Source organism: Triticum dicoccoides, chromosome 1A (genome assembly GCF_002162155.2).
Source record: "Triticum dicoccoides isolate Atlit2015 ecotype Zavitan chromosome 1A, WEW_v2.0, whole genome shotgun sequence".
Taxonomy (NCBI): Eukaryota; Viridiplantae; Streptophyta; class Magnoliopsida; order Poales; family Poaceae; genus Triticum; species Triticum dicoccoides.
In genome coordinates, this window is record NC_041380.1 from 444,307,028 (window position 1) to 444,318,513 (window position 11,486).

Sequence of the window (11,486 nt, forward strand, 5' to 3'; positions counted from 1 at the left end):
ATCACGGGGTTTGCCCCTGTCGGCATCGATGGGGAGTAAACTCGGCCACGGGGCCGTACCGATGCCGTTCGCGCAAACGACGACGGGCCGGACAAACCCGCATCCGCCGTGGCGCTGCCGCTGTCCCTTTCCGGCCCCGGCCCGCTATCCTCGCTCGCCGTCATCATCAATCGCGCATCCTCGGATTCCCCTGCGGCTCGCTGCTCCCCATGTGCCGGCCCACTGGGCTCCACGCGTCCCCATCCGCCTCTGCCTCTCTGCCTCTGCCCCTCCTCCCCCACCCCCACCCCACGCCACCCCCCTCCATTTGAAACCACCACCACGGCCGCCCCCAAACGGTCACCACCACCGCGACGGCTCCGAAGACCGAAGGCCAAAGCGCTCGCCCCCATCCTCCTAGCCAGCCCGACCGATCCGGCGGAGGGCGCTCTACGGCGGCGCCATGGCCTCCCCCAACCCCGCCGCGGCCGACGCGGCGGGGCTGCAGAAGAAGATGGAGGCCGCGGCGGGGGGAAGCGAGGGGCCGCCGCCCGCATACGGCGCGGCGGTCGCGGAGCAGGCCCCGCCTAGGAGGCTCGCGCCGGCGCGGAAGGAGCGCGTCTGCACCGCCAAGGACCGCATCAGCCGCATGACGCCCTGCGCCGCCGGGAAGCGCAGCTCCATCTACCGCGGGGTCACCCGGTACGTACCGCCTCTGCCTGGCCCGCTCACGGGTCACTAGCTCATCTCCGATGCCACCTGCTTCCGGTTTCGGGGCGAGCGCGGCTGGAAGAAGTTCAGAACCACAGATCGCCACTGAGCTTTCGTGTGCGTCTCTGTCTCGAGTGCATGTTCATTGGGGAGCGTATCGGAAAATGATGCAGAGCGCGACTAACCTGGGAGATCTGATGAGAACTAGCACACGATGAGAATGAATGTTAGAGTCGACTATCGCTGTTACCTGTTACAGTAGATGTCTGCACACTCTCACAGCCAATGTTTGTCACACGACGAGAATAAGTGAATGTTAGAGAGGACTATTGCTGTTAGGTATCTGCACATTGCAGCCAGTGTTTGTCTCTGGTTATTACGAAACAGCTAAAAATTAATGTATCGACATCACAGTTAGTACCCTGTTCAAACCATGATCTGCACATCAGCACATGCTAATGGTTAATGTGCATGCCCAACCAGAAATCTCCGCGAGAAAATACAAGTATTACCTCCGATATCAAACACTTGTTGCTTTTGACCACCTTAATTGTTTACAAATACTTCTAAGTTTCACCAGTTTACTGTACTTGGCACTTCATGATTCCCGGTGCGCATTTCGTATTTGTCCCTTATTGATTCGGTCCTTCCTCCACAATTTTATGAGTACTTTTTATGTACTATATTACTTCTTTTCTTTTTTGCTGCCTCTGACAGGCATACTTTCTTAAACTTGCTGTGAGCAAAACATTGTCTCCTTTTGATGTTCCTTATACATGTATTCATTTAATTTATTACTTAGCCCGATGTTGCATCAATAGGCATAGATGGACAGGGCGATATGAGGCTCACCTTTGGGACAAAAGCACATGGAATCAGAATCAGAACAAAAAAGGGAAACAAGGTATGCGACTATTGTGTGCTCAGTGCAGAATTACAGCTGTTGTAAATTTATCATGCTTCTTTAGCAATCTTACATTGGTGTATAGGAAAACTTGTCCATCGTAGCTTCCTTTTATTGCAGAGTTCATTTGGCTTCAGATCTCTAATCCTCAATCATTCATCATCCGATATGGAATGTATGTAGTAATTAAGTAGTTCTTCTGTCTACAAGTTTACACTCGAACAGACCTTTTTTTACTGTTGCTTGAGTCAGGTGCCCTTTGACTAGATAATTATCTGTTGTGCCATAACCACCGCATGCATTTACTGGGTGTAAAGAGTCTGCACTCTGCATATCTCAGTTTTTATATTATGTGCATGATTTCTTTCATATCTCCATAAGATGACTTGTGTTAAAGACTTAAAGTTAACTATATCAGTATGATTTACCATTTAATTTTTTCATCTGTAGTTGTCCTTTATGTAATTTAATGTCATTGTTTCTTTTACATGGGAAACTACACGGCGCACCAATCCTGCAGTATATTTGGGTAAGGAGCACCGCCGACGCTGACATTAAAATGCACATAGTGTTAACTTGATAAGATGTTTCTAATGCCCACCATTGATGTGCAACATAGGCGCATATGATGATGAAGAGGCTGCGGCAAGAGCCTATGATCTTGCTGCATTGAAATACTGGGGAGCTGGAACACAGATAAATTTTCCTGTGAGTCGTCTATAAGATTTGCTTATGCCATCCAGCTCTTGTTTTCTAGTCTCTGTTAAATTCTTCCACCTGAAATTATTAAGTACTCCCTCTGTTCCATAATATAGTGCGTGTAGATTTTTGAAAAGTCAAACTTTGACCAAGTTTATAGGGGAAACTATTTATATCTACAATATCAAATATATAAAATACGAAACTATTTCTTATAATGAACCTAGTGATATACGCTTGACATTCTAGATGTTAATGTTTCTCTTCAAAAACTTGGTCAAAGTTTGCGAGGTTTGACTTTTCAAAAAATCTACATGCACTACATTATGTAATGGAGGGAGTATATTTTTCCCTTTTTAACAAGATCATGGTTTAGTTGAATGCGTTAATCATTTATTTAAGGAAGTGTACCATGTTGAAACTGATACTTTGTGTGCTAATCAGTCTGTTTGTTACTAATATTCAGCAATGAGAACCTGAGATGTAACAAAATTCTTGCACAGAAACTGGAAGCTTCCAAATTTAATATCTAGATTTCAGAAATATCTAATCTCTTTTGTCTACTTTACATTATGTATATCGAAATTTGAGATACATGTTACCTCAGTTCAGTTTAAGCCGATGATTCTCTTATCTGGTTTGGCTTGGTTACATATTTACAGATATAAGTGTTGGGACGAAACTCAAAACTGTTTACTATGTAGTGCCTACTTTTCATAAAGCACAATTAAAATTAGGATATATGAGGCCTCAGCTCATCTTTATTATAAGTCTATGATTCTCTTATCTGGTTTGGTTTTTTATTTTTTATTTTGCAACTGTAACCTAAAACAAATAACACCGATGTCTTCTGAGGAGTATTGACAAAACAAACATTATATTTGCTTCATTATTTTCAATTCCATGTCAACTGTCACAATACCTAATGAAAATTTTGACAATTGGCAAACTTATGTTCATTATGTATTTGCGTATTTAGGTCTCCGATTATACAAGAGATGTTGAAGAGATGCAGATGATCTCCAAGGAGGACTATCTTGTATCTCTTCGAAGGTATATTCGTGCATTTATAATGCATGGACATTATTTATTTTATTAAGCAATGACTGGAAGATGCATGCCTTGCAGAAAGAGCAGTGCCTTCTCTAGGGGATTACCAAAATATCGTGGGCTTCCCAGGTATGTTTTAATGATTGAGAAATATATCCTCTACTATGCAAATTTATTTTATGTTTGTTGTTTTACGAGAGTTTACTCTGTAATGCATCCCTGTAAAAGTTTTTCCACATGCAAATCATTTATTCCAAATTGTTTAAACTGTCGATACTTTGCTTAATATGATTGTATTGTGCTTTATTGCTACAAATATTTCTGCCACGCAATTTAATGGGTTGGAAATTTGGCTACAATCTGATATACTTTATAACCTTCTCTGTTGCTTTGTGTTTTTCTGCCAGAAATCTTCACGACGGGGCAACACTGCAAAACTAAAATGAGCAAATAAAGTATTCAATAGCTAATGTATCAAATTGTGGTTTTGCACCATGACAGCTTGGCAGTTTCCTTGAAAATTGGATTGAAAAAAGAGTATAGTTCTATACTGGTAGCCCTTAGTTAGACTTTGGTAACTCCTTGAAGCAAAATTGCGCTTAGCTTGGAAAATGAACATATCTGCAGCTTGTACTAAACATAAATTGCTTCCAAACCCAATCCCTCAATCATACCATCCTTTTGGGCTTCATAGTAATACAACGAGTACCTAGTTTCCAAACCCAATCCCTCAATCATACAATCCTTTTGGGCTTCATAGTAATACAACAAGTACCTAGTTTTTCACTCTGTACCACGAGTCGGATCTGATCATTGGCAGTGTGGGGCCTATCCATATACAGGTAGATATTCGTATTTGGGAAAGTGGTAGTAAATATCAATTGGTGACAAGTAATGTAATACTAGCTTTATTTAGTTCCATTAGTCTGAAATATTGACCAGACATCAGCATTGAAGACTATACCTTTTCAACTTAAACTGTGCCAGGCATGTAGAGTAAAAGTTTTGTGAGATGTGTGCCATGTCAATATACAGATTGTAATCATAAATGTTGCAACAAGAAATGTTCAAATTTTCAATTAAGTGTCACGACATAAACCGTCACTAAAAAGCTGCAAGTGCATTACTTAAGCTTCATACTTATGTTATGCAGGCAGCTCCATAATTCCAGATGGGATGCTTCTTTGGGACAACTACTTGGCAATGACTACATGAACCTCAGTTGTGGTGCGTCTATGCATACAGCATACTACTACACTGCTCTTTCAAGTTAACAAACTAAAGAAGTGATAAATAGGCAGTGATACCTTGTAAGTTGCAACTTATTCATATTACAGGAAAGGGCATCGCACTGGATGGAAAATTTGCAGGAAGCTTTGGGTTAGAGAGGAAAATTGATCTAACAAATTACATTAGGTGGTGGGTACCCAAAAAGACACGGCAATCAGATACATCAAAAGCAGAAGAGGTTGCTGATGAAATCCGTGCTATAGAAGGTTCAGTGCAACTGACTGAGGCCTATAAGCTGCCTACTCTTGGCCTCGGTTCCCATTCAAACCCCTCTTCAGCGGGGCTATCTGCGTGCAGTATCTTATCTCAGTCTGGTGCCTTCAAAAGCTTCTTGGAGAAGTCTACAAAATTATCTGAAGAATGTACATTTAGCAAAGAAATAGATGAAGGAAAGGTTGTTGTGTCAGTACCTACTACTGGACATCATACATCTCCAGTTGACATTAACATGAATGGGTTGCTAGTACAAAGAGCTCCGTACACATTGGCCCCTGTTATGCCTACACCAATGAAAAGTACCTGGAGCCCTGCCGATCCTTCCGCGGACCATCTATTTTGGAGCAACTTCATCTTGCCATCGAGTCAACCTGTCACAATGGCGACAATAACGACAACAACGGTTTGTTTCTCTGCCTGACATATTTTCTGCTTCTTGTTTCTGAAATGCTGAATCTGACCATTGATTTGTGACAGTTTGCAAAGAATGAGGTGAGTTCAAGTGATCCATTCAAGAGCCAGGAGTATGAACATACCAAATAGCGAGGATATTTTAGCTGGTAATTAATGAGTTCAGATCCTGCATTCTATTCCTGTCACTAAACTTCGTATTTCAGTTTTCTAATTTCTGTGTGTCACCTAAAATGGCTATAAAATTTTCCGTGTGGGAAGCTTAAGGAATCCTGGTAGTAATCACACAAGTGTAAGAATTAGTTGCCCAAGAATAAATATACAGGCACTAGTTTTTTCCTTAAAAAAAATGGTGCAAGCTTTTTAAAAACAAGAGAACATACTTGACAACAAGACACTCCATAGATAGATGGACATATGGAAATGAGATTCAACTAATTATTTCTCTAATAGGTATTTATATATGCTTATGTTGCATTCAGTAAGGATCAACACATGGAATGATTGGTACCTGCATAACCTGTGTATGGAGTGTCGGCGTGATGAATTAAAACAACTTTGATTGTGCATAAAGTTTCCATTATTAAAAACGTGTGTGTGCGTGTTACTCGTGGAAACGGGTAGGATGTTTGATTGTCAATATTAACGGATTCACCAGGGGAGTATCCATTTTGGGATGCCCTTACCGGTAGAAGTTTGATGCCAGTTAGGTATATGCTCAAGATTGTCTAAAATTTCTATTTGCATGACACACTTGCTAAAATAGTCGTAAAAAGTGAACAGTTGGAGTAGCTTATCTTCAAAAGCAAAAGGGGAGTAAGATTAGTGTATCCTAGTTTCTTCTAAGTTATGTTTCATTGATTGCTGAAAGCTTAGCACATTCCAACTGTTCAGCAGGTTGATGACAATGTCGTTCACCTCCGGTGTGTTTCGTGCCGCCAATCTTTTGATGTGGCGGCTTGTGAGCAATACTCTTTGTATCCATACTTCACAGAACATGCATAGAAGGTAAGAAAATCATAGTTATGTAATATACAGTGGCTAATGCCCAGGAAACAATGTGTAGCTGTAAAGCCGTCTGTATATATTGCTGTTGTCTACAGATTTGAGGAAGAGAACAGAAATAGGAATGTGCTTTTTGTATGCTTAGTTGCTTATCTTGTGCAAATATTTCGACTTTTGAGTTAAAGAACCATTGTTTTGCCTCTCGGCTCCGCTCTGCGCTTCGACGAATATCGTTTGGCCCACGTTGCGGCTGCTTCATCCCTGCAGTTGGTGTGCCTGTAGCCGTGAGAGCATAGTCTCTCAAACCAACGTTTTTTTTTTGACATTCAAACCAACGTCTTCTTGATGCTACATGGGCTGGTGCACACGAGGTTTTAAGTATCTGGCGTCATCTACTCGGAGCTACTCAACCGCGACTTCTGGTTCAGGACAATTCATCTTTGGATTAGGCATGCAATGGAGTACAGAACTACTTGGTCACTCAAGTGTATAATTTCCCAACTTCATTAGGTTACAGCACCAAAGTTGAACAATCATTTTTGTAGCTTTAAACTGCAGGCTCATTAGAAAAATAAGGAAAGCATGTCTCAGTCGACTGTGAATTATAGTAGTCAGTTGATTTACAAAATTACTCTTATAAATATAAAACACCGTTTGTAAATGCATTATTAAATGAAATATTGTTTCAAAGGTAGAGAATTAACTGATTATCAACTGATTTTACAAATACTCCCTCAGTTCACAAAATATAAGATGTTCCAACTTTATTGTGAATCAGATGTACATAAACACGTTTTAGTGTGTTTGTTCACCCATTTCAGACTGTATGTAGTCCATATTGAAATATCCAAAACATCTTATATTTGTGAGCAGAGGAAGTATGTCCATACAAATGTAAAAGAAAAAAGAAAAATAATGTGTTTGTTCACTGTTTTGTATTGATGTGTTCGTTTAGTGGGAAAAAAATTTAGTGTTTGTTCTTGAGTTTAGAAAAAAAATATGAACCAAAAGGCTTCCTCCCCAGCTTATTTTAGAAGCCAGCCCCCATGCTCACTACGACAAAATCACCTACCTATAATTTCAGTAACCCCACAATTGCAATCGTCTGGAGGAACATTGCAGAATGATAAACATAAACAGCAACTAGAGACATGTCACAATTAGCATTGCCGAATGCTAAGTCATACAAGTGCAGCAATCGCAGGTGCATCTTTCAGCCCAGTAGGTTCCATCATACAGAGGAAAGCACATTTGACCAAGAAACATCGCTTTCGCAATACAAGGTCCAGACTTCACCGCGTCTAGTTTCGCCTCAAACAGATATCCTCCATAAGTGCTTGCTAGCTCATGCAGCATCTGGCGGTGAACCACCAGGAACTAACTGTCAGGGAAAAAACAAAAATGTTATCAGCCTGATCGTTTAGCACAGTCAGATACTGCTGTTGGTGTTCGAATGTAAATTCTTACGATGGCTATGTTGTTGCCATTGAGGAGGATCTGATCAAGTTTCGTAATGCGCCGGCCCTCGGCAGTATACTCACTGCAAAACATGCAAAGGAAAATTGAACCAAGGATATTAGACTAGAATTTCAGAAGCAAGTCCTCAAGAAAAGATCAGACAAAAAGTATGTATGAAGCCAACAAAGGACTACTCGTAAACATCATTTTGAAGTAATGAGCTTCCAGATTGACTACCTAGAATTTTTTTGCAACTACTCGGCGTCGCCTAAGCAAAGGAAAGATCCATCAATATCCAGCATTTCGCTAAACATACTCAATTATGCGTCAAGCATTCAATGTTTGCCTGGCCATCAGGTGCACACGAAACTGGGTCTATATACGATTTCCTTCTGAGCTTCATAAAATACTAACAGTCATGCTATTTTATTTACTTCTGCAGCTGCAACACGAATTTGCAATACATGACATTATGCACCACCATCTCAGCATCTTTGATGAACTAATGTGAAATCAATGGAAGTTAAAAATTCACTGCATTATCCGTGGACTAGTATGACATGAACGGTAGAATTAGCACAACATCCGTGGAAAAGTACTTCCAGCATCTCTGAAAAGGAATATCAGTTTCCATTCTAAGTAGACAACTCCCTCCCAGCCTTCTAGTACACTTGTCTATATCCATTTTCATTCTATCAGCAATCATGATACACAATGTTAAATCAGAAAACAGATAGCTGTGTTGTGATCTTTGGAAGTCAAGCAAGTGTCAATGTGAGATACATATGCACCAGCTGCACGAATGCTCGTTTTATATCTACTACAGCAACCTTGTGTTGTACGCATCAAGTATCACTGATAGTGAGAGTTTCTAATCTACTCCGTATAAGACAAGACGAAACACACAAAGTCCAACGAGCCCAGGACCCATCAGATAGACTGATAGAAGATGCTCAGTTCGTTAATTGGCGTGAACTCCTGCGGTCATGCTAATCTGGTGCGAATTGTTAACATATTTTCGCTACGGTCAGATATGTGACGCTGTTACAACATATGTGTAAGTACAAAATTCAAGTCATAACTAGGTGAGCTCATCAGCATAATTAAAATATGCTGATAACTCACTCAAAATAAGACAGACTTCACCCAAGATTCCAGGTAAAACCTGATGCGCATCGATCTAAAGAAACTAGGGTTTAGGGTTTGGGTGGGCTGCACTTACTATTCAGTGACGTCCTCGAGGACCATGTTGACGTAGACATCGAACCCGCAGAGGGTGCCGACGAGCTCCTTGTCTCCCTTCATGATCACCCAAATCTTAGATCCGATGCACCGGTCGATCAGCTCTGCCCGTCGCACCAGTTCGCACAAGCACGCGCGCGCGCGTGGAGACACGCGCACAGAAAAGAGGCAAAAGCCGTGAGTCAGGAGCTCGAACCCAGCAGATTAGGCGACGGAGCTAGCCAGCTAGGGGAATCGAAAGAAGCTTTGCGAGAAAAAGCGATGTTGTCCTGCGCACCTGAGGGGAGGAGCTGGGAGGGGTTGTTCTGAGACATGGCGCCGCCTCCGGTTGCCGGTGGCTGGGGAGCTCGAGGCCGGTGGGTGACGACGAGAAGGGCACGGCTGGAGCGCAGGCGGACGGAGAAGAACGGCGGCGGAGGCGGAGGGGATTGGGGCTTTTGCTTCTGCGCAGCGGTCGATAGTTCCGTGCTAACGGGCGAACTGCTCTCGAGTCTCGACGCCGGTTTCGGCCCATATCTAGGCCCAATAGAGAGTTTTCGGGTCAGCGTTCACCATTCTAAGGTAGGCTTCCCTTAAAAAAAAACATATTCTAAGGTAGGCCATGCGGCAGGGCCGTTCCTATTTGGCCTCTAGGCCGCTGTCTAGGACCTTCACTGAACCGGATTTTTTTCTGTTTTTTTCTTTGGCCACGCTACGCGTCGGCCGGCGGATTTTTCTAAAAGATTCGCCGCCTCGGCAACTGTTATTTGTACAGGTATCCAGCATCTAACACTGTTCTCATTATTGCAACAAGGGCATTGTTGCAGAAATACTTTGCAACAAAGGTTATGTTGCAGAATTTTTTTCCGACATAGTTGATGTTGCAGATTTTTTTTCATCACTGTTTTTGCAACATGGGTATTGTTGCGGCGGAAACCAAATCGCAACATAGACAATGTTGCAGAAATATTTGTTATTTTTTCGTCTTCATTTTTTCGCTTTTTTGTCTTCATTTTTTCACAACATAGGTGTTGTTGCGGAAGACAGTTTTGCAACACACATGATGTTGCGGAAAGACAGGTGCGAAGGATACATGTACACGTGTCACATAGAGGAGGCAGCGGATGGCTTGCGTGCGATCCGTCGGGTGAAGGAAAGAGTTTCCCTTTTTTCTTTGTCTTTTCTTCTGATTCTTGTTTCTTTTATATTTCTGGATTTTTGCTTTTTCTTTTATGTTTTAATTTTTTTCATTTTGTTTCTCCTTTTCTTTTTTCTAAGTTTGTCTTTTATTTATTTTCATTTTCCATTTTCCATTTTTGCAAACATTTTTTCCAAATTTATAAACTTTTTTTAGGTCGTGATCATTTTTATAATTGTGAACACATTTTATGAAACCGTGAACATATTTCAAATGTGCAAACATTTTTTGAAATCACTAACATTTTTTATTTTTTGAACACTGCTTTTTGGAAATTGTGATGAAACATGTGATTTTTTTTTTGAATCAGCGAGTATTTTTTGAATTGGCGAGCAGTTTTTCAATCAGCAAACAATTTTTGAATATATGAACATTTTTTGAATCGGCGAACATTTTGGAAATGATGAACAGTTTTTGAATTAGTGAACATTTTTGAATTGATGAACAGTTTTTAAAACTCATGAACATTTTTTTGAAATGGTTAAACGTGAATCATTTAACATTTTTTGAATCGATCAAGTTTTATTGAAATTCATAACCATCTTCTATTTTTGTGAACATTTTTCAATACGTGATTTTTCTTCAAAAAATGAAAAAAAATCCACGAATTTTTTTATATTTTTTTAAATTTGGATATTGGTCGAAATCCCGAATTATTTTAAAGAACAAAAACTGAAATGGGAATCAAAGAAAAAGAGAAAACGACCTAAAAATACAAGGGCCCTCTCATGGGCCAGCCCAATAAGGAGCACCCGGCCGGCAGGTCCTTTCCCCCGGGTGAGTTGGCAGATAGCGAGCAATCGCATGCCCTCTTTGGGCGGGCCCACTGCTTGGTGGGGCTCCCTGTTTTCTTTTTTGTTTATCATTTTAGTTTTTTCTTTTTTTACTCTTTAAAAAATGTTTGGGATAAAAAACTGAATTTCAAAAAAGATTCATGAGTTTTAAAAATGTTCACTGATTTAAAAAATGTTCACTAGTTTGCAAAATGTTCCCCAGCGTACCGAGAAGAGTGCTATATTCTTTCATGAGGTTCGAAGAACTTCAACGAGAAACATCTGCGTTGCAGAGAAGAGAGAGATATGCTTCAAGAAGAAAACATACGGAGAAGATTATGTGTGGAAGTTGACCCCTTTAAAATATTGCTGGCGCAAAGTAATTTTCATTCGATGCGTCCGAAGAAGAATGATTGTAGTTGAGTAGATTGAAGACGAAGCAAAGACGTAATATTATTTTCGTAGTTCTTCTTTCTTTTATTGAGTCATAGGACCACCACACTATTAAGAGGGGTATAGATATTGAAGACTTTTTATGTGTTGTGATGCTTAGCCGAATCCTTTGAAAGAC

General features: G+C 40.9%; 2 protein-coding genes across 3 annotated transcripts; one reads left to right on the forward strand and one right to left on the reverse strand.

Annotated features, from left to right (window-relative positions):
• Positions 1 to 314: 314 nt before the first annotated feature.
• LOC119277851 (AP2-like ethylene-responsive transcription factor SMOS1) lies at positions 315 to 6,333 on the forward strand. 2 transcript variants are annotated; one of them, XM_037559188.1, is made up of 10 exons: positions 315 to 681; positions 1,512 to 1,594; positions 2,115 to 2,123; positions 2,214 to 2,302; positions 3,273 to 3,346; positions 3,422 to 3,472; positions 4,497 to 4,570; positions 4,681 to 5,252; positions 5,327 to 5,409; positions 6,155 to 6,333. In XM_037559188.1, the coding sequence occupies exons 1-9, from the start codon at positions 443 to 445 to the stop codon at positions 5,390 to 5,392; spliced, it is 1,257 nt and encodes a 418-aa protein (XP_037415085.1). In that variant the 5' UTR covers positions 315 to 442; the 3' UTR covers positions 5,393 to 5,409; positions 6,155 to 6,333. The 2 variants fall into 2 exon arrangements, with proteins under 2 accessions (XP_037415085.1, XP_037415081.1); XM_037559184.1 differs by having other exon boundaries at positions 6,158 to 6,333.
• Positions 6,334 to 7,338: 1,005 nt separating this feature from the next.
• LOC119277870 (sm-like protein LSM5) lies at positions 7,339 to 9,438 on the reverse strand. The gene is made up of 4 exons (XM_037559210.1): positions 9,243 to 9,438; positions 8,946 to 9,069; positions 7,733 to 7,805; positions 7,339 to 7,646 (listed from the first exon to the last, which is right to left on the reverse strand). The coding sequence occupies exons 1-4, from the start codon at positions 9,277 to 9,279 to the stop codon at positions 7,611 to 7,613; spliced, it is 270 nt and encodes an 89-aa protein (XP_037415107.1). The 5' UTR covers positions 9,280 to 9,438; the 3' UTR covers positions 7,339 to 7,610.
• Between the last annotated feature and the right edge of the window lie 2,048 nt (positions 9,439 to 11,486).